Genomic DNA, 23,956 nt, shown 5'->3' with positions numbered 1-23,956 from the left:
GGAACCAAGCAACGAGATACCCATAACACCGGGAGTGAAAACAGGGGGAGGGGGGATGTACCCTTTAAGAGAATTAGGAGAAATAGAGGGAGGACAGTTAAGGGCGGCTGAAGGATACTCGAACCCGGCGTACAGCCCTCCACCATATGTGGCTCATAGGAAGATGCCAGTGGGGGAAGGGAGGATTGGAGAAGAGCAGACTGTAGAGATAGGAAATGATGAGTGGGTAGCTGCACAGATATTATTAAAATTACGAGGTTCACTGACTGGAGAAGAGAGGGAGGTAGTAAAGAGAACAGACGAGGATAGTGCCAGAGAGAGTGAAATGAGGGGGGAGGAGTTATTACGGCAAAAGGAAGAGATTTTGGAGGAAAGATTAGCAAAACTAAGGGATGAGCAGAATGAATTGATCAAACAGCTCGAGAGGGAGGAAAGAGAGAGAGCGAGGAAAAGAAAAGAAGGCAAGAACGAATTGGAAAAATTAAGGGAACGAAATGAGGAGCAAAGGAGAGAAGCTGAAAGGGTAAAAGCAGCAGCAGACAGGGTATCAAGAGTAGTGCTGAGAGAGAAGAAGAGGGAAGAAGAAGAAAAAGAAAAGGAAATGGCAATATGGAAGAGGAGGTTACTATCAGAGACAGCTAAGAAATGTGAAGAGGGGAAGGTAATAGAGAGTATAGTAGAAAGAGAAAGGGTGAAATGGGAGAGGAAGAAAGAGGATGAAAGAATATTGGAACAGATGAGCAATGAAGTGATGGAGGAATTGAAAAGGAAAAGGGAAGAAAATAGTAGGGAGATGGAGGAGAGAAGTGAAGGAGGAAGAGAAGAGAGGAGTAGGGAGAGTGAAAGATGGGGGGATGTATACAGAAGCAGAGAAGTAGCGACTACATCAGCACTAGGGGGAGCAGTTGGTAACGGAGAAAAAGGAGAAATAGACCTAATAGACTTACAAACAGTAACAATAAAAGGGAAAAAGACAGAGTGGGGGTTGCCATTTATGAATGATTTTTGTAGTGAGGAGGAAGAAGGAGTAGAGAGGGAAGGAAGAAAAAGTGAAAGGGAAAGCTTAGATAAGCTATACCTCACTCGACCCAACATAGACTCGCCATGGATCAGTAGGAGAAAGGAGGAGCTGGAGAGAAGTGAGGAGGGAGAGCAAGGACTAGTGGAAAGACACACCCATGAAACCCCACCATCCCCATCCCCATCACGCCCTCCCCCATCGCACCCTACATGCTCAACCACCTCACGCTCGCTGCGCAGAATAAAGCTCGCGCCCTTCATGGACGAACTGACACCCTATGCATGTCGGCTTAGAGACCTCCCTAGTCGCAGGCAGGACAGACGAATAAACACGCCCACATTAAATACATTAAATGACGAAAGGAGGGGAAAGGATGGAGAAGAAGGAGTTAAGGGCAGGGGTAATAAGGACGAAATTGAAGAAGTAAAAGAAACGGAGGACGAGGAGGGGTGTGAGGACTCGATATTATGGAACGTAAAGGGTGACACAAGACACAACTTAATGCCACTGTTGGAGAGAGGAGGGGTTAGACCACAGTATGTCCCTTGGAAGCATACGGATAAAGAAAATATAAAATGTAGGCTTCCATCAATAAGTGGAGGTGCGGGTAAGTGGATATATGAAATGGAAAAAACACACCGCAGGGCAGAAACTAGCAGTAGGAGATGTAAAGGGCCTGTTAATATCAATATTAGGGGATAGAGCGGATGACATTTGGAAGAGAGCAGGATTCCATGGGGTAACAATAACAAACACATCGCATGATGGGGCACCATTTGCAAACTGCAGGCATGCACTATGGCAGGCATTAAGAGTACAGTACCCAGATACATCTGACATAGGAGCAATTACCTCCCGTAAGATGCGTGAGAATGAGGATCCTGTTGATTATATCCAGGATATCCAAGAGAAGTGGCGCATGGAAACTAGAGAACAATGGGACAAAACACCAGCAATATTTTATCATATATTAGTACAAGGGCTCCCAGAAAGAGTTCAGAAACAACTAAAGAAAGTAGTAGGAATGGAAGCAAAACCATGGCCAGAAATACAACTGACTATAGTACATCACTGCAGGACATGGCAAGGAAAAATGAAACAAAAGGAAGAGGACAGGAAAACAGAAGAGGCTAAACTAGTACAGAAAAAACTTACTAAATACACAATGGAAGGGGCACTAATAACTACGCCCACACCAATGACCCAAAGCCCCACACAATTCCTTTCTCAGCACAGTTGTCTAACACTAGCCAGAGCCCTTATCATCTCTAAACTAGATTATTGTAACGCACTATACATAGGAGCCACTAAATCCATCATCAACAAAATCCAGATACAGCAAAATAAGGCCCTCCGAGCGGCATTGAACATCTCCAGGAGAGAACACATTACAGCAATAAGAAGGAAACACAAATGGCTCTCCACCCATGAGAAAATCAGACTCAAAACTGCATCTCTCACACACAAATCTCTACATAACAAAGCCCCTCAATACCTAAAGGACAGGTTCACTAGATCACACCCCACAAGACAAACCAGACTTGCCTACACCAATCGCCTACAAGTACCACGCTTTAAACTGACCACCATAGGCGGAGCTAGCTTCCCAGTCAAAGCTGCTCAATTGTGGAACGAATTACCCACTACCGCAAGGCTAGAATGCTCTTTTTCCAAATTCAGGCAAATTGTAATTAACTGGCTAACGACAGTAACTGCTAATTGAACCTATGATAATGCTTACGCCTGTTTGCTACACAGCATCTGCACCATACGATTGTGAACTTGTATTGTAAACTTGCACCTGTAACTGGTAATTTCTGTAACTTGTAACTGTAACCTGTAACTTATGCTCTAAGCTGTACATATTCTTACTTTCTGCGCCCTTATACCCCAGGGTCCGGTGCGCATAATAAATACTAAACAAACAAACAAACAAACAAACAAACAAACAAGTAGTGGCTGCTCAAGATCCTGCTCAAATAGCACCATCACAAACTATAACACAACAAGTGCCGCCACTGCAATTACACGCACCAAACATGGGAGGAGGGTACCCAATGCAAGGAGCTGGGTATTATAATTATAACAGAGGGAGAGGAGGATTTATGAGAGGGAGAGGATACGGATATAACACCCAACAGCAGGTGGGAGGACTTAGAAATTCCTACCCCACAGGGCAACCAGTATACCAGGACAACACAGGGAGCTTCCCATGGCAAAGCAGGGAACCACCCGTGTGTTGGAGTTGTGGATTATTAGGACACATGTCACGCACGTGTAGGGTCAGGCCAGGAACACCAGCATGGAATGAACAGGTACAACCTAGGACCTCACAAGAACAGCAGGGCATACAACAACAGCCGACGTTGTAACAAGGAAATGAACCACAACAACAAATAACACAACAACAGCCACAGACATATTCACTGCCACAACAACAGGTAGCGATACCACAACAACAGCCACAGACATATTCACTGCCACAACAACAAGTAGCGATAACACAACAACCCCAAACGCAACAAACACAATTGGGAAGGGTGACGGTCTTGGGACATAACCCTTACACAGGGAACGGCCAATCATTGTACCCTCAATAGGACAGCCCACAGACGGCCTTGGTGTGTCCCATCCTGTCAGTAACACCTAATAGTGCGGAGGAGCCACGCATAGAGGTAACGGTAGGTGACAAAAAATTATCATTCCTTGTTGACACCGGGGCAACCCGGTCTTGCATAAGGGAAGGTAAATTTAAAATGTCAGGCGAAGCCATGAACACCCAAGGATTTTCTGGGGCTAAAGGGTTGGTTCCCTTTACTGATAACGTTCCCTTATCTATTGGAGATTATGATCTGTCAGTTCCACTTTTATATTATAGTGCCTCACCAGTAAATATATTGGGGAGGGACATAATGAACAGGTTGAATATGACGATCTCCTTTACAGAGGACGGCATAATTTGCTCTACTCCAGGGATTAACATGCTCGCAGCACGACAGATTATGCAAGCATATTGTGGACAGACAGCGATTAGGGCGGAGCCAGTAGATGGCGAGCTATTCCAGTATGGAACAGACATGGCATTTGCATGGATGCCAGGGATAGAAGGGAAAATTTGTAGGAGGCCAGCAGCCTATCTGTTCCGACCAGAAACACCTGTTAATGAACCAGAAGGAAAGGTGGTTGTAATGGACATTGAGAGCATTATTGCAACAGCTGATTATATTGCTGTGCACGCCCAAGATAAAAAAGGGAGAGCATGGAGGGCAGTGATAGCACTAGCAGAAGGATGTAGGCTGACCCAGGTGTCAGATGAGGAGCTGTTCTCAGAAGAAAAGGAGGAAGGCGAAATGGTGTTCATGATGAGTGTAGAAATATGGCTAAGAGTGGCTCACAAACAAGTAGCACAGAAAATTGCGATGGCACTTGAGGCACCTGCATGCACCCCAGTCCCCTTCTTTAAGGAGGATATGTCAAAAGTTCCCAAATCATTGTGGACTACTAGCCCTTATGATGTAGGATGCATAAAAAGCATAGGGGGAGTAAGGATAAAATTGAAAAAAGGTGCCATACTACCAAGGGTGAAACAGTACCCACTGTCAAAAGAGGCAGATGAGGGAATATATGAAACCATAACGGCTCTTATAAACAATGGCATATTGGTCCCCTCAGAATCACTGTGTAACACGGCTGTGTACCCAGTGCGCAAGGCTAAAGGGGGGTCTTGGCGCTTCATACAGGACCTCAGGCCCTTGAACAACATAGTAGAAGCAGAATATCCAGTAACAGCAAACTTGGCCACAATATTGTGTGGCATTCCAGCGGAAGCATCACGATTTACAGTGATCGACCTTAAAAATGCTTTTTCTCAATACCATTACACCCAGACTCACAAGATTTGACAAGCTTCACTTACCGAAATACAAAGTGGAAACATACCAGACTGCCACAGGGGTATTGCGAATCACCCTCAATTTTCAATAGAGTAATACAGATGGATTTGGGTAACGTTGAAGTGGAAAGCACAGTGTTACAGTATGTGGATGACATAATAATTTGCAGTACAAACGAAAGTAAATGCAGAGAGGACTCCTTAAAGATGTTGACAATATTGGCTGAAAAGGGGTACAAGGTAGACATGGAAAAGATACAATACTGTCAAGAACAGGTACTTTACATTGGCCAACTGATATCACAACATGGGAAAAAGATTGCACCACAAAGAGCACAGGCCATTTCAAGCACTCCCATGCCACAGACTGTGAGGGAACTGCAGCAATTTCTGGGACTGTGCAACTATTGTAGAGCATGGGTATTTGATTACAGTTCATACATAGGACCCCTGCTTGAGGGTTTGAGGGAAGCTAACAAAGGGGAGAAAAAGTTGGGGTGGACTATGGAAATGAGAGAGGCCTTTGATGAATTGAAAGATGCGATATCAACTGCTCCAGTACTGGCATCCCCAGACTATGAGCGACGATTTTTTATATTCTCACATTGCGACTCAGCAGTGATGAAAGCAGTATTGGCCCAAAAAACAAGTATGGGCTATAAACCAGTAGCATTTTACAGCGGTCACTTAGACCCTGTGAGCTTAGGTCACTTCCCTTGTGAACAAGGTCTCGCCGCAGCTGCTTTTGCAGTGGAAAAAGCATCAGCAATAACCATGGGGTGTCCAACTACACTGTTTGTGGAGCATGCACTATTTGCAATATTGAATAAACCTAAGTCCACCCTAACCACGCAGAGGGCATCAGGTTATGAGATCATTTTGTCTAGATCTGAACTAGCAATTGTTAGGTGTAGCACGGTTAACCCTGCAAGGTTCCTAGCAGAAGTAATTGAGGAGGGAGATTATGCCCAAGACTGTACCCAAATAACTGAAATATACTCATGTACTAGAAAAGTTGAAGAAAACGCACTAGAGGGAGGTGAGCTTTTGTTTATTGATGGGTCATCAACTATTGATCAAGGAGACGGGATAAGGAGGACTGGGGCAGCAGTGGTAAAAATGATGGAGGCGCCGGTGTGTGTGGCTATGAAATGTGTACAATTACCACAGCATTACTCCGCTCAAGCCGCGGAACTGGTTGCACTAATATTGGCATTGAAGGAAAGTTTTGACAAACGAGTAACCATATACTCCGACAGTGCATATGTTACATCCACTGTCCACTCAGGGCTATCAAAATGGAGAAGAAGAGGGTTTAGGAGAGCTGATGGCACTCCAGTGCAACATGCCCTCTTACTGGCTGAACTAATTGAAGTAATAAATGACCCCCAAGAATTAGCCCTAGTAAAATGCACCGCACACACCAATGGTGAAGACCACGTCTCAAAAGGGAATGCAGCAGCAGACGCACATGCGAAATATGCTGCATACTTTGGTGAGATATGGAACCCCCCAGAATCAGAGAGAGGGAGAGGGAGGGGAATGGCTAAGGAGATGTTGATAAGAGAAGGGTACACCCATCTCCCAGCCACGCAGATTATGGAGTTACAAGCGGCAGCACCAATGGCCGAAAAAGAAATATGGGTAAAAAGAGGATGTACAATGTCACCAACCGACACACTATGGCGCCAGGGTGGCACTGGAAAAGTTGTAATACCATTGGCACTTTTGAACACCGCCCTGAGCCAATTACATCACCCAGCCCACACAGGCAAGGAAGTAATTGCAGCACGAATTAGAGAAGATTGGTTCTGCCCCGAGTTAAATTCCCATGTGTCGAATTTTATCAGCAATTGTCTCACATGTCAACAGTTTACGGCCGGTCATACCCTAAAGGTGATAAGAGGTACTATACCCCGGCCCGAGGGACCTTTTCGACATCTTCACATTGACTATGTTGATATGATCAACATATGTCAAGGTAATAGGTATATGATTGTAGTAGTATGCCCATTCTCTAGGTGGATTGAAGCAGGGCCCTGTTCACACCCAGATGCATTTAGAGCAGCCAAATCCCTAGTGAGGGAGGTTTTCCCCAGGTGGGGAGTGTGCGAGGTGTTAAGGTCAGACAATGGCCCGCATTTCGCAAACGAAATGTTCCAGCATATCACATCCTTGCTGAGCATAAAACACAAATTCGCATGTGCATACCACCCACAGGCTAACGGTATATGTGAACGCCTGAATGGCCTATTAAAAGAGGCAATTGCAAAAATACAGCAAACAACAAAGAAAAGCTGGTTGTATTGCCTTCCATTAGCACTATTTGAATTGAGGAATAGGCCAGGGTCCGACCACCACCTCACCCCTCACGAGGTGGTTACCGGACGCCAAATGCGCCTTCCCTAACGCCAACGTCAAGGGCATTCACTGATCACGAAAGTGCGGCGAGTGTGTTAGGTGATGAAATGTACCAATATGTGTCTTCTTTGATTACTAGTGTTGTGTTTGTGTCTCAACAGCTCGAGCGCACACGGGGCGGGTCTACCAGCAATCAACAAGAAGGCGCAACTACAGAATTGGAAAAGGAAAACCTGTGTAAACTTGCTAAAGGTGACCACGTGCTACTTCGCAATTTCAACAGGAAATGGAACGATAAAAGATTTACTGGCCCCCATCTGGTAGAGGAAGTATCAACAAGAGCAGTAAAGCTAAAGGACAAGCGTGCCTGGAACCACCTACATGATGTAAAGATCTACAAACTGCAGACCCGCCCCAGCGCCACTGACAGGTTCATTGGGAGAACAGCAACAACATCACCAACGGCGGAAGAAAGTTCTACCACAGACAACGACCCAATTGTTCCCATACCCAGTAACTACCCAGTTTCCCCGGATACAATAACTGACGAAGAAAGGGGTGATCCCCATACTGCCCACCCCATGGTCACACGCTCAAGGAGTAAAAATACTACCGCCAACTGAGCCCAGTCCCCCCCTGCCCATTGACCCCCAAATATAGTAATACCTGAATTGAAGGACATTGTCTGCACAAGTACACATGTAAACACGTGAATGTTCTCTTTTTCTCTTCTCTCGCACATACAGGAACTGCGTATTATTGTACTGTTAAGAAAATAGCTAACTAACAAGTTCACTGCCCAGGCGTAGATGGTACTCCCAGACGATAACTACCCAGAAGAATTGTCACACCAATTTGTATATGAAATAAAAAGGCCAACGTACCTGAAAAGGAGAAGGGTACGTGTCTACTACACAGCATTCCTCTTGGCCATAGAATATTCAATGCCCCACCTCCGCCCATACTTGCCGGTCCTAAGAGATAGATCACTCAGAGTAGCGTGGGAACAACTCTTCGCCTGGGCACTGAATGACTATTTGATAGGGAGAGCTTAAATAAAACCAACAACTAACCTTTAATAATAAGCATTTTGAGAATTTTCAGGCGGGCAACTTTAACGTCGCAAGAATACGCTGCCAGGACTGCAGCAAGGTAAGAGCAAAATGCCGGTGAGATTAGCATATGTAATAAAAATAATAGGGATTTTGATGATCACCGGGTTCTTGGCTGCCTCTGTATGGCAGTACAGCTATGCTATTAATTTTATTGCTGCACCCAAACCTAATACACCCCCGCCCCCTGCTGCAACAGGTGTTACGTCAGGTGATAGTAGTAACATTGCACCCAAGCAAAATAGAGTTAAACGCAGCACATACTCAGACAATAAAGGTATTGATAATTATATACAAGATTCAGCACACGTCTCAAACAACATATGGTACCAACACATGACCCGCATTGGTAAGCAGACAACAGAGGACAGCTGCTACGTTTGCTCATTAATACCATACGCCATGAGTGCTTCACGAACATTTGTTGCCACAGAAATAGATGAAAAAACAGCACAGTGCATAATATACTTGGCACTGTTCCAAACGAAAGGAAGATTTCAAGGAACAGTGGTGCATATGACATGGAAAACACGAGACTCATACCCATATGAAAATAACTTCCTCAAGACTTATTTGAGTTACCACAAGAGCAGTTTACATGCTGAAGCATTCAGATACATAACAAGTGGTCCTGCAAAAAGAGAAACAAAGAAGGTAACACTGCAGTATCTACCATGTGATTGGTACGCCACTGAAGTTCCGGGTAAACAAGGATGTTGGGAGAGGCCGCTGGTGACGATAACCGGGAAGGTGTACCTGGACAACAGCTGGGAGATAGGAGTGATTGGCAGCAACATGGTAACAAAAGAAACTATCTCAACCATCGAGGCGCACAACCACCGATGTTGGACGACGTGGATCAAGTACGTACCTATGCTCACGTGGGTAGAAACGGATGAAGACCCAATAACAATACTGCCGCTGACTGCGCCCAAGGTATGTTACCAGCATAAAGGAGAGGTGGACGTAGGATATAACACCAACTGTGCAAGTGTGATGGAGTTACCTGAGGGGGGAGCAGGAACAGCAGTAATAATGGACCATTATTGGGCCTGTGGAGAAAAGGCATACCATACACTGCCTCCCCTATGGAATGGTGTGTGCACCATGGTGCACGTCAATGTACCATCACTAGTGGTACCCAAGAAGCATGTCAATGTGGCGAACTTTCCCAGAATGGATGAAGGGGACAAGAGAAAAAAGAGATCTGCACCACTTCAGGAGGAGCAAAGGAACAGGACCAACGGTAATGACACTGTCCTAAATAGAATAAAAAGACAAGGAGAACATTTGACAGGAAATTACTTGTGGGGAAGGTCGGAAACGGCACTCACTTCAATACCGCCAGAACACAGACTATTCAGCAGAGCAGCAATGTTCTTCTCCTCAATAATACATCCGGGACTGCAGGCTTACGCAAACGCAAAATGGCTCCAGATAACTAGATGGGAACTAATGATGACAATCAATTCTACAGTAAATGGATTCAACGCAATAAAAGAGGAGCTGCGAGCTATAAGGATGGTGGCACTGCAGAACAGATATGTGTTGGACCTTCTAACAGCCATGGAAGGAGGAGTTTGTGCAAAGATAGGACAATCATGCTGCACGTTCATTCCTGCCAACGATGCTGACAATGGTACACTGACAGAAGCAGTTTCGCAATTGGCCCAGATGCACTCCAAAATGATGGATGAAAGTAACGGTGTAAACAAGGATAAGAGCTGGTTTTCACTATTATGGTCATGGATGCCATCCTGGCTGTCAGATGGACTGAAAATTATAGTGGGTTGTACTATTTTGGCCAGAGCTACACTGATCATAATAAGATTTTGGAAGGCCTGGAAGGCACGTACCGCTGACGAGCTGCTTGAGATGGTGGGTATGCACCCCTTGATGCCAGCAGATGACGGCCAACATACAGGTGTGATAATACAGGAGAGGGAGAAGTTGCGCAACCAAATCATCACCAACCATCTAGACCCACCATCGGTGAAGATCGAGAACCCAAGAAACCCCAGGAGCTACATAGGGAAATGGGTATACTGTACTCCTGGAGGAACCTGTGAATATATGTATTGGTCATTTGAAGATCATGTAAACCACTATGGACATCTAGGAGGAATAACTAAGATATGGCGAGTAAGAGGAGATAACGAAAAGGATATGTTTGTGGTCGACAAGTCGACCAGAGGGGGGACTGAAGTGGGAGAATGGAAGAGCAGACTCCCGTCCTTCACCTCTCGCGCTTGGCCTAAAGGGTCACGACCCAGACACCCGGCACGAGAAGAGTTTGTCCATTTACCAGATGACCAGATACCCTGGTACAGGAACATACGGATGTGTCCATCTGCCTGACCAGCAGCCCGCACTGGCCATGCCGACACCTGCGGCACAGACCAACTAGACTAAAATCTACACGTCGTTAGAGATGCCATGACGACCTAGCCGACGGTTAAGCACACCTGTGCAAATATATACACTGGACACTCCCGCACCAATCTACATGAAGAATATACCCAGTGCTATGACGTAGGCGACAGGCATACTCACGGACATGCATCTTTATTATTTTCTACATAGGCTTTCAAACTGCAGAAACGCAAGACGCGTCATGAACTCATCTACAAAGCTTGCTCACGCTTCTCTTAAAACCAGTTGCCACCATGAGAAATATAATGAAGACACGATACTGGTCATGAAACTATATGGTACTGTAACCTAAAGCACCTTTGCACCAGACGGACCCACTTATACACTAGGCCTAAGTAGGCCGCAAGCAAGAGCTCCCGTGGACACTAACAAAACAAGAGTCAGGTTGCTGATCCTTCAGAATGAGCCCGGCGAAGCAACCAGCCAAGGTCGCAATGTTGCAAACCCACATTCCAAGAGCAAATCATCAAGGGCACGATGTTGCAACCTCGCACTCCGCGCACCAACGTTAAAGCCACACCTGCAAATTAAACCAAACACACAGTGGAAAAACAATATTAATTGTGCAGAATTATGCCTCAAACACGGTCTCTCCTCACGTGACCAAGCCGAACCTGACATGATGCCAAGCCCAGGAGAAAGAAAGCGTCTGGATCACTCGTTACAAGACATAAGCAGATACAACTAAAAAGGCTCAATGGACATCTGCGACAGTGGGAGCAGCCAGCCCTCCAGCTATGAATAAATCCTCACATTGTCTGCACGTACTCATAGTGAAACATTGTTGCAAATGACAGGTACACCGAGAGCTGGGAACAGCGATGGTCCCAGGCTGGGAAGCTCGCGGGCGCACCAATCAGAACATGGGGCTCCTATCACTGACGCCATTAGCTTTAACCAATCATCAGGGGTCTCCATGTAACAATTCTCATGTATCTAATTGTAGGGACAACCCAGATATATCACCTGACTAACCTTCATCCACTAATATTATTCTCTATACGTGTGCTATACTAACCCTACCACTCGAGTAACCAATTAGGAGTGGCGATAGGTTTTTTACTAACTTTTCAATGTGACGCAAGTAGCGCGTCATATCAAGGTAAAAAGGGCCTGCAAGCCCTACGATTGTGTGTGTGTCAGGACGGACGCGTACGCTCCTTGACCCATCCCTGCCGTTTTTGTCTAATAAACAGCAGAGTGACCTTGCTTCTTGCGTGTGTCTCATACTCTATCTCATCTGGGATATACGGGAGGAGTTGGGGCCTCCCTGCCTGGAGGTCTGCGGACGGCCCGGCCGACCCCGGCAGAATTTCCCCCCGACACCTTGTCTCCCTGTGTGAGAGAGGGTGTGCCAAGAAGCCAGACCCTTGTTTCCCTGTGCGAGAGAGAGTGTGCCAAGACGCTAGTCCCTTCTCTCCCTGTGTGAGAGAGGGTATGCCAAGACGCCGGTCCCTTGTCTCCCTGTGTGAGAGAGGGTGTGCCAAGACGCCTGACCCTTGTCTCCCTGTGTGATAGAGGGTGTACCAAGATGCCGGCCCCTTGTTTCCCTGTATGAGAGAGGGTGTGCCAAGAGGCCGGTCTGTTGTCTCCCTGTGTGTGAAAGCGTGTGCCAAGATGCCGACCCCTTGTCTCCCTGTGTGAGAGAGGGTGTGCCAACACGCCGGACCCTTGTCTCTCTGTGTGAGAGAGGTTGTACCAAGACGCCGGCCCCTTGTCTCCCTGTGAGAGAGGGTGTGCCAAGACGCCGGACCCTTGTCTCCCTGTGTGATAGAGGGTGTACCAAGACGCTGGCCCCTTGTCTCCCTGTGTGAGAGAGGGTGTGCCAAGAGGCCAGTCTCTTGTCTCCCTGTGTGAGAGAGCGTGTGCCAAGACGCCAGCCCCTTGTCTCCCTGTGTGAGAGAGGGTGTGCCAAGAGGCTGGTCTCTTGTCTCCCTGTGTGAGAGAGGGTGTGCCAAGACGCCGGCCTCTTGTCTCCCTGTGTGAGAGAGGGTGTGCCAAGATGCCGGCCCCTTGTCTCCCTGTGTGAGAGCGGGTGTATCAAGACGCTGACCCCTTGTCTCCGTGTGTGAGAGAGGGTGTGCCAAGAGGCCAGTCTCTTGTCTCCCTGTGTGGGAAAGCGTGTGCCAAGACGCCGGCCCCTTGTCTCACTGTATGAGAGAGGGTGTGCCAACATGCCGGACCCTTGTCTCCCTGTGTGAGAGAGGGTGTACCAAGACACCGGCCCCTTGTCTCCCTGTGTGAGAGAGGGTGTGCCAAGACGCCGGCCCCTTGTCTCCCTGTGTGAGAGAGGGTGTGCCAACACGCCGGACCCTTGTCTCCCTGTGTGAGAGAGGGTGTACCAAGACGCTGGCCCCTTGTCTCCCTGTGTGAGAGAGGGAGTGCCAAGACGCCGGCCCCTTGTCTCCCTGTGTGAGAGAGGGTGTGCCAAGATGCCGGACCCTTGTCTCCCTATGTCATAGAGGGTGTACCAAGACACCGGCCCCTTGTCTCCCTGTGTGAGAGAGGGTGTGCCAAGAGGCCGGTCGCTTGTCTCCCTGTGTAAGAGAGGGTGTGCCAAGACGCTGGCCCCTTGTCTCCCTGTGTGAGAGAGGGTATGCCAAGACACCGGTCCCTTGTCTCCCTGTGTGAGAGAGGGGGTGCCAAGACACCAGATCCTTGTCTCTCTGTGTGAGAGAGGGTGTGCCAAGAGGCCGGTCGCTTGTCTCCCTGTGTGAGACAGGGTGTGCCAGGACGCTGGCCCCTTGTCTTCCTGTGTGAGAGAGGGTGTGCCAAGAGGCCGGTCTCTTGTCTCCCTGTGTGAGAGAGGGTTTGCTAAGACGCCGGCGCCTTGTCTCCCTGTGTGAGAGAGGGTGTGCCAACATGCCAGTCTCTTGTCACCCCTGTGTGAGAGAGGGTGTGGCAAGACGCCGGCCCCTTGTCTCCCTGTGTGAGAGAGGGTGTACCAAGACCCCGACCCCTTGTCTCCCTGTCTGAGAGAGGGTGTGCCAAGACGCCGGTCCCTTGTCTCCCTGTGTGAGAGAGGAGAGGTTCCCTTGCTCGCTGCACCACAGGGAACCAAGCTGCGCCTGACTGATGAGGCCCTACAGTACATTAGACACAGGACTACATATGTTACATGGACTGAAAGCGGGAATTAATAGATTAGTGACTACACTGTCTTTATTTTATAGTATGCTGTATTGTAGCATGCATATGAACATCTGGTCATTAAGTGAAAAAGCTGCAGCTGGATTTTCTGAGCAAATCACTGGTGTCACTGAGAGTTGAGGTTGGGTCACCATATTTTATTTTCAAATTTGTTTATTGGCATTTGTTATTATACAATTACACATATCGAACTGAATGTGCACTTAGTAGCAATATTAACAGTATTGCTTAATAAACAGTAACGTTTTAACTTTTATAAAGGTAACTTAACAACGTTCAACTGTCTCCGAGTCTCAATGTCTTTACTCAGTTTCTTGGCTAGCATTAGGGTGGGGTGTTGGGAGCAGGGGGCATTCCGGTGCTCGGGGGGTCTGACCCAATCTGTGCATGTCTCTACAATGGGTGTTGTGTTCTTGCAATGCGGTGTGGTCAAGTCCGTTTTTGTTCATGGGGGTTTATCATCTGGGGAGGAAAGCATGCTACTGGTTATTTCTTTCCATATCTCCAGGGTAGAGCTTGATTCGTCGGTTGACCTGGTAACGCTATCTTTCCATGCTCTTGTTTCCGCATTGATCCATCTTTCCAACTCGTTACGCCATGCCTTGTAGTTTGGCCCTGCAGGTTTTTTCCAGGCCATGGCAATTTGTCTTTTAGCCAATATACAGGTTAAGTCCATAAGTTTAAGGTTGGGTCACCATGGACACCAAGGCTTGTAGGAACGCCAAAAACATGTCTCCTACTGCCAGGTTATAGCTCATCGACCTTCAGATCTCACATAGGAGCTATTTCACTCCAAGACACTTGCACTTGTTTCATCCACAACATTTCCAAATCTCTAGATGTAGGGAAGGAGGAGATGTGGGCTTCAAGGCGCTGTGGTCAGGCCCGGCAGTCCAGAAGGCAACATAAACTGGGTGCAGAGATTCCTCGAACCCCAAGACATGTATGTTGGAAATCCCACTCAACAAAAAAGGTGAGACAGAGTGAGGCAAATGTATCGAACTAGTCATGTTTCTGTGGAAACGATTTCTTGAGTCCCAGAGCACTGTCATGAGAAACTAGGGTTCGAGACTTCGCCAAATGCCAAGTGCTCAGCAAAGGAGGAGGCGCTGCTTTATGGAAAGGTTGCGTTAGGAGGGAACAGGCCAGATGTGGATGAGCACATCTGCGGGATGTAGGTTATGGCGATGAAGAACTGGTGTGTTTAGGGATGGTAGAAGTCAAAGAGCAGTGATTACGGCGCATTAGGGCTGGGTTACCCAATACCCTGGGCACAAGGGGCAGGAAAATGAAGTGAATGCAGGGGAATATGATAGTCAGGCCTGACAAATACCTGTCTAATACCCATACACACGCCAACACTGTTGGATTTGTCAATGCTTGTTTTTAACTGGACTTTGACGAAGGACACACATACTGCTTATATATCAAGTGGTTGGAGGCACACTACGTTAAGACATGTTTATTGTACTAGTAATGCATTTACAACTGCAATCAGGTCAATAACTCTCAGAAGAATGCACTGAAATAACACTGGCAGCTGCTTGCAGCACACAGGCTAATGTTACTTCTTGATAAAGCTAGGTCACAGAGATCCCAGGAGGGTGTGTTTTGGGAATGAAGGGGTAGGTAGTGAATCGGAATGGCTGTAGGGATTCGCATGCCCATAGGACGTCAATGGGTGGATAAGAAACCAAACAACGCCTATGAGCTCTGTGCTCCTCCACAGATCCCATCTCACCTCTAGCTATATACTTCAGTGCCATAGTCACGGCCGAGTAGCCAAAACTGAAAATGAGTTCCAAACACCAACTCCTTTACAGCTTCACCTTTGGCAGAGAGGGGGTTTGTCCTTGGATGGGACTTTTGCAAAGCAATGGAGGAAATCCCCTTTGCTCGTTGAGGGACCACCATTAACCGACCAGGCTAATACACAAACAGGTGCCCGGGGGATGCAATACATGTGCACTGCACCATCAACCAGTGGAAGGGGAGGCTACAGTGAGAAACAGGCCGCGAGTAGAGGGGCACTGATCCTTTTTCAAAATAAGAACCTGTATTAGGGGGCTTAGGAAAATGGTTCCATTGCATCCAGAAGCATGCTGATTGGATGTTCCAATGTACATCAGATGGGGGTGGGCACGACTTATGAAATACCAAGGATACTCGTAATTGTGTATCCAATAACACTAATCCTTAAGTGCAAGCCAGCAAAATCAGCCACGCTCTGGGATGAGAATGTCGAACTTGTGTTAGAAGACTGAGGGGCGAATGCCACAGTGATGGCTGCACACTTGTTAGTGAAAAACACGGTTACTTTTAAAAAACACTTTTCAATACCAAATGTCATGTGATATTATGTTCATGAGCAGTGTAAAATGAGCAGTAAGCTGTGGTAACATGTAATCAGTGATCTGGCAGACAACAATGGCAAATGCATTTCATACCACAACCTGTCCTTCTTTAGGGCAAAGTCTGTCAAATAAAAAAAAGATAAAACATGGACAAGACCCTATTAGTAGACTACACACAAAGGGCCTCATCACGAGTTGGGCGCTTACCCCGGCTGCATTACCGCCGGGGCTATAAGCCCTACCACCAACCCCCCGGCGCTATTAGCGCCTGATCACGGGTTTGGTAGAATGGTTAGTCCTCATTCCCAATTGGGCCCATTTGGGAATTTCCCATTCCCCATTGGGCCCAATGGGAAATGTGTGGCGCTATTACCGCCGGTGGTATTAGTGCCGGCAGTAATAGCGCCGAAAATTGGCAGAATTGCAGCAGATTTGCCCCCAGCTCCGCCAAACCCATGATCTGGCGGACCCTTAAATGTGGCTGTAATAGCATTACCGCTGCATTTAAGGGTTACCGCCAAACTCGTGATGAGGCCCAAAGAGTAGAAAAGAGAGAAGAAAAGAAATCAAATCAAGAACTCATGCACATTTCTGAGTTCTCCTTACAGAGTAATTAGACCCAAAAAAGTGTAATAAGATATTATGGCAATCACCCCCGCATTGGGTGTTGGACATGGCTGGTAACGGTCTGCCAGTTCTAGCCTAAACAGTCCAGAGCGAAACAAGGGTTGACTTAGTCCCATTTCCATGGTGGCGGCCGTGGGCAGGAGGAGCTCTGGGACCGGAGCAGAAAGCTCTGGTCCAGCAGGTGAGTGGAAAAGGGGAAGGGGGATGGGAAGGGGGATGTTTTGTTTTGAAAGGCAGGCTGAGAGTGAGGAGAAGCTCCCCGTTGCCTCCCAACAATCAACATGTGGCTGCCCGGGAAAGGGTCTATGGTGGCTGGAAACAGTGGGCGGTGCACACTGTGTTCTCGGTTGGCAGAGCACCCTCCCCCAGGTGGAACAGAATATATTTCAGAATGACAATAAAACCAGACATGCAACAGAGGAGAATGCTTGTCCTCCGGTATTTGCATGCAAGTGCCTCAAGAATTTGCGTGATCTTTTAGTTTGAACTGACAATTTGTCTTGCGCTACTATAACTTCTGCTCGTTTGGAACATCCCTGTGTTTACATTGTGTGAACTGTAACAATGTGATAAAAGGGGCTGCTGTGTTTCACCCCGAGACAGGAGAGAGCATAAGTTGAGGCAGTTCGCTGCTTGCGCTCCTGAGAATGTTATTTATTGTATTCGGTGCCCATGCAGGTTCCATCATGTGGGTTAGACATCACGAAGAGTGCAAACTAGATGGAACGAGCATAAGTACAAACATATATGTATGTTTATGAAATGATAAGACAGATTGTTATCAAAAAGTAACTAAAAAATGTGCAGCCATCAGTGTGGGATTTCCCCGTCGCTCTTCTTTTTTTTTTTTTAAACATGTTTATTTTAAACAGGCAGGTTATGACAATACAAAGCTTAATCACTTGCGACATGAAACATAAAGCAATACCACTTGATGCTCTTCCCACCCCACCCACCCTCAGGTCTTAAGTGCCATCTTCCCGCCCCCGCTGGGGATCCCCATCTTGAACAGTTCTCCTGGCCAGTTGGGGCTTGAATGTCAGGGCCGGGAAACTTTGGTCAAAGTCCAAAACCAGACCCCAGATATTGTGAAAGCGATGTAGAATGCCTGCCCCGGCAGCCGTCACCTTCTCAGCGATCAAGATGTCCCAGACTTTCATCCACCAGAAAGGCATGAGCGGGCCTTCCGTCGTTTTCCAGGTGCGGGCTATCACGTTCCTGCCTGCCAGTAAGCATTGGGATAATAGTTTGGCCTTAGGACCAGACCTTGGGTAGATCCGGGGGATTGGCGCTCCAAGGAGAATAGGTTCGGGGTCCAAGGGCAGTCGCACCTGAGTGATGTCTGCTATCATCGCTAAGCATTGTTTCCAAAAGGCTTGAGCCTTGGGGCAGGACCACCACATATGGAAGAAGGAGCCTATTTGGCCGCATTGTCTCCAGCATTGTGGGTCGAGTGTGGGGTTCATGTGATGAAGTCTTAGGGGAGGGTAGTACCAACGGAGGAGGATCTTGTAGGCGCATTCTCTGTTTGTGATGCAGGATGAGGAGGTGTGAGCCCGGGACCAGATGTCAACCCACTGTTGGTCTTCAATCGGACGGCCCAGGTCCGCTTCCCATAGGGCCATATACCGGGTATTGGAGGTTAAGAAATCCGTTTTGAGGCGTTTGCATAGAGTGGAGATTCTCCCTCGGGGCGGGAGCTCATTATTGGTCAATTTGATGGCTGTGGGGGGGCGGATAGCTGCCTGGCGAGTCTGTGGATGGGTGCACCAGTGGCGCAGCTGGGTATATGTAAATCTATCCTGTTTCTGGATCCTAAAGAGTTCTTTACATCGCTCAAAGGTGCAGGGTTGGCCCCCTTCAAAGAGTTGTCCCAGGGTCTCCAGACCTCCTGCAATCCAGGACTTAAAATTCTGGGCAGACAGACCAGGTGAAAAGGTCGGGTTCATAAACACCGGGGAGAGGGGGCTGAGCCCCGTCTGGATCCTCTTTTGTTTCAACGCCTTGTCCCATACCGAAATGGTGTGTTTGGTGGTCGCCAGAAAATTCCGCCACCGTCGCCGTTCCGGAGGAGGGATATGTGGGAGAAAGCGTAGTGGGAGGGGTAGTTGCGCCTGTTCGAGGTCCACCCATCTAGGGCGGTTAGTAAGGATTTGCCACGATTGAATGCAAGACAGCCGAGCCACCATTTGGTATTTCTGTAGGTCTGGGACCCCGAGGCCACTGAGTTTCGCGTTGCCCAGCATCGTGGATTTAGGGATTCTGGCTTTTTTCCCCCTCCAAATAAACTGCAGCATTTTCTTCTGTAGGTGTTGAAGGGCTGGCGCCGGAACCGGCACCGAGAGTGAGGAGCAAGCGTACAGGAATCTCGGTAGTTAGTTCATTTCCCCGTTGCTCTTCTAACACATGTTCCAGTGTATACCCTGCACCCGGCCCTCGAGGGGAGGGGCATTCAGGCTGCCCTTCAGGGGTTAGGGGGGCATTTGCACAGCTCCATGAATCAATGGGTAAAGCGGCTACTTCATGGTGGCGTGCTTTATCCAATAACTTCCAGCGCTGTTGGCTGCGCAGCACTCCAGGGTGCCTTGTTTAAACATTATGGCACAAGGCACCCGTGCATGGGGAAACAGGTACTGTGTGCCAGTTTCAATGCTATGGCCCGTGGTTGGTATGCTGAGTAGCTCCCTGCAACCCTTTTCAGTGACCCCAGCTCCCCTCACCCACAGCACAAGTTGAATTACCAGTTGTACGAGGATGCAATGCGGCACACACAGACACGGGAGGATTGGAACAACCAAATGTTCCCACATAGTGCGAGGATGGATTCGCCAAATACATCCCACCGAACCCCAGCCCCCAAAATGACGACCCGCCGACGCGTCTGCGCATGGTCTGCTTTCTATGACTAGTGCATGTTGGATGGGTGCAGGAAAAGGATTGGGCCCTCAAGAAGGACGAGGTAGAGAGAGCATGGGATTTTAGGGACGGGCGGTGGATTTTTTAATTTATATTTTTAAAGCGCTCGAGGTGCTGTTACAGAAATAGTTTTTTTTTTAGTTGCGTAATTGTTTTGTTTGTGTGTTTTAGTTGCGTATTTATAACGCACTTAAATACCCCGAGGTTTCTAAGCACAGACACGGGGATCGAACCTGTGTTGCTTCGTGTTGTCTTGCTTCCAAGGCACGCACGTTGCCGCTGAGCTATCCTCCCGGTACAAGAGCCTTGAGTGGGGTGGGGGTGGGGCTCAAGGGTGTGAAAGAGGCATTGGGGTAGGTGCAGTCAGGGACGGACTTAGAGCAGGGCCACCTGGCGACAGCCCAGGGCTCCGTTAGCCCCCGCCATGCCAGCCCGGGGAGTCTTTCAAGGATTCCCCCGAGCTGGCAAGGTGGGAGAAGGTGCAGCAGGCTCCCTATTGAAATTAAATGCGTTGTGTTTTCAAACACTTGTGTATAGGCGCGTTACAAATGCCATATCATATTATAGCATGCACCCGCTCTTGTGCTGGCGCCAGGCTTTCCAGCACGGAGCAGGGTGTATTTAATAGCAATAGGGCGCTGATGCTTTCACATCAAAGCCCTATTGAAGTGATTACACACAGATGCATTACTGTCGGCACCCTATTCCAGTGATTAACTTCCTGCTGCATTGTGGGAGCGTGGAGTAAACCAATACTTTGGCACCCCCCTCGGCATTGACCTGGGGTGGGGGGATTTTTGTTTCACTGCCAGGGGGCTGCTGCTTCTAAGGCCGGCCCTGGAGCAGGGTTGGGGAATGGGGAATACACAGCAGATGAGTGGAGGGAGAGGGAGATAGAAGAGGCAGATTCAGCGCATGGAATTTGGAGGGAGGGGTTACAGAGTGGTGTTCAGTGCACGGGATTCGGAGGGTGGGATTCGGTGTGTCAGGGATTCGGGGAGAGAGGAGCCAGTACAGAAAACACACAGATCTGAACAACCACTGGGTGTGGATGATAAATGCTCCCCAGCTGAAGGCAGTTACTTCAGTCGAGCAGAGTACCTGAATTCAGAACCCCAGAAAAGGAAAGAGTAGAAGGCAATCATGGTTCCTTTGGTGCAAAAAGGAAAGCAGAGCAGCACACATGCAACAAAACATAGGGTTCCACGTTCTGCAACCTCTAGCCAGCGCAGAGACTCACCTGCGCATCGACTCATCTGCGCAGCGACTCACCTGCGCGCCAACAATGGGTCCTCATCTGATAGGCCACATGAAGCGGCACATCATAGATGCACACATTTCAATGCGCATTTTCACCTCTTTGTGTTTTATTGCACAAATCAGAGGGAATTTCCGTGCATTGTAAAGTGCATCCCAAATACAGAAATATGGAATGTGCTTTAAAATGCGCAAAAAGCAAGAAGTGATTTTCTTTTAAAATTCTTGACGTTTCGTTATTTGGGTCATTTTGGTGTGGTGACACCACGTGGAACGTCGCCATACAAACTAACTAGCAAATCTTAAAAGGGACCTCCCTTACTTTATTAAAGAAACAATACTGCGATGTAAATACCACAACGTCAAGAATTCTAAAACAAAAACAACTGGGCCAAATACAATCTCGTGTGTGTTTCCAGACACTGGGACTCATTTGATCCCAATACGTTTATATAATAAATGAATAGCCTTGATGAAGCCACTCTAGCGAAACACTAGGCACATACACAAGGGTAGACTTATTTTTAATTAAGGAACCCAATTTGGAATATCAAAGGGACTGATCCCGTGTTTAATGAATAGATCCAAAGTGACTTCATTTATAATGTGCTAGGGTTCCTATTGATTGAATCTTATAAAGTGCAATAGGAATAATACAATGTGTCCAGCGCGGAAAGCGCTGTAGGAATTGGCGTTTCTTCATTAATTATACAACCAGAACTTTTCACTGTAGAATGCGTGCCTTGTCTGTTCCAAACAGAAGACCTCAGCCTGAATAGTTGAATTGTCCCTGACCCTGTCACTCTTTTCAGCTGCGCAGTTGCCTCAATGGCCTTCTGTGACGTGCCCTATTTTCTGCTTTCGCTTCCTGTCCACCTTTGTCTATGCATCAACCAACCTTCCACGTCAGCCATTGGCTAAAGCATTCCTCCAATTCACGCATGGCCAACAGTTCTGTGGACATGGACCCCTGTCAATGCACTCTGGCACGTGCTTCGACTGAGAGTAGGATGCCGGCGCAATATTTAGGCATGATTACAAACAGAAGGGAATGTAGAGGCCATGCATCATACTTACTCGTCATCATCACCATTGAGTACACACCTGAAAAACGGTGACTGTGGCCCACAGGAGCGAGTCAAAGTTCTTCCTGTCCGGCAAAGTGTCCCCATCCTTCTCCGAAGCAAATTTACACCCAAAAAGGTGCATTCCTAAAATGCTGCAGGAGAAAAAAAGGAGAATTGGGAGATCAGAATACCGTTGGCAATGCACACTCTCAAAGTTAGAAACACGAAGCCATGGGTTCAGTAACACAGTCAATTCAGGATTCTTCCTGGTGCAAACCGGAAGCCCGCTGCAGAAGTACCACTCACTTGCACAGGACGATAGAGTACATGGAGGCAGCGGAAACATATGTACGAGACACACTTGTTCCTCATGAGATGGCAAAGGGGCACTGATAGCAGAAGGGATACACCTGGGCAAAAAAGAGGTGACCACCAATGACACCAGATGTTAGTCTTTTAGGTCTCGAGAAACCCCGACCAGGGCTTGGCTTTCATTTGCATATAGTATGTGAACAACGGGCTGCACGCGGCCAACAAATGACACTTGGGCACCTGAGTGGTGCAGAATTTACTTGACACAAGCTCATTTAGACCAGTGTGGGGGGCATATCCGCACACCTGTACAGTTTCTTGTGTGGAACTATGCATATTTATCCTGGGGCACTTTAAAACAGCCGTAAATAACTAATAGAAAAGGGGGTAAGAGAATAAGCAGGAGCGAGACATTTGAAAGTTACTTTGAATGCATCTCAGTGAGTAGGGGAGCAGATTTGTAGACATTGTTCAAGATCGACAGAATTGGCAAACCTCTCTACTCATGCATTTTCCAATCCCCTGATTCCATAGGTTTTCTCTAGAAGGTCAACCTCTCTGCAGCAACCCCCAATGGGGTCCAAGCAGCCCCCTCAGTGGTCACATTCATGCCCAGGTGGTGGATTTCATCTCATTTGCATAGGAAACCTTCTGGAGCTGCTTTGGGAGTTCTTTGAAGAACCTGCCGTTCCACGTGAAAGATGAAATAGACCGCGTGGTCAGTTGAATACATCCAGATGTCCACTTCAGATGCAGGTGCTCCGCATTGACTTACTGGGCATGAATCGATCCAACGTTCACCTGTAACCATGATCCAAAATGCGGCCTAAGGATTTGGGGAGTGGTGCTCGAGGCCTCTTTGGTGACGTATAGAAGGCCTCTAACCCTTTGGTCATGTGCTCACTCAGAAGGGATGCCCTTGACCTGTGTTGCATGGCCATAGAGTAAGAGAAGGCATACACTGACAACATTCCCTTTACTCTGGTTTACCCCCTCCAGTGTCCTAATCATAGAGTCCAAGTTGTGATTTTTGTGTTCCACCAAACACCTTGTTTCTAGACGCAACACAATCTTACAGACAATCTATAGATGACTGTACATTTATCCCACATGTTTTTTAAGTAGGTGTACACAATTCTGCCTCTTTCTGACACTGTTTTGGTGGTGGAACCCCATGCGGGTGAGGATACCTAGCTTGGCTGCCTCAAGGACAAGCACCTTGCAGGACGCGTGCGGCACACCCTCGTGATGAAGGATGACATAGTTAGCAAAGAACAGCCACATCAGGCAGAGAGGCTTGAGACAGCAGGGTGCCCTCCCCCACCTTGCCATGGCTTTAGGAATCCAGGCTGTATGTACTGTTACCCTTCACCTTTCTTACCTTCTCAGTTCAGAAGCCTGTATAAGTGTAATGACAGCAACCACGCACATAGTGAACAAAATGTACTTTCACA

General features: G+C 47.8%; 1 protein-coding gene across 12 annotated transcripts in view; it reads right to left on the bottom strand.

Moving 5' to 3' along the window:
- CACNA1G (calcium voltage-gated channel subunit alpha1 G) overlaps positions 1 to 23,956 on the bottom strand; it is a 1,457,373-nt gene that overhangs the window by 431,966 nt on the left and 1,001,451 nt on the right. For all 12 annotated transcript variants that reach the window (XM_069654906.1, XM_069654897.1, XM_069654896.1 and 9 more), the window contains one exon: positions 22,228 to 22,342. In XM_069654906.1, coding sequence (XP_069511007.1) covers positions 22,228 to 22,342 — 115 coding nt within the window. The remainder of the gene's footprint in view (positions 1 to 22,227; positions 22,343 to 23,956) is intronic.

This window comes from Ambystoma mexicanum, chromosome 3q (assembly GCF_040938575.1).
Source record: "Ambystoma mexicanum isolate Mex_15411 chromosome 3q, UKY_AmexF1_1, whole genome shotgun sequence".
Taxonomy (NCBI): domain Eukaryota; kingdom Metazoa; phylum Chordata; class Amphibia; order Caudata; family Ambystomatidae; genus Ambystoma; species Ambystoma mexicanum.
This window is presented reverse-complemented; position numbering and strand designations above follow the sequence as displayed.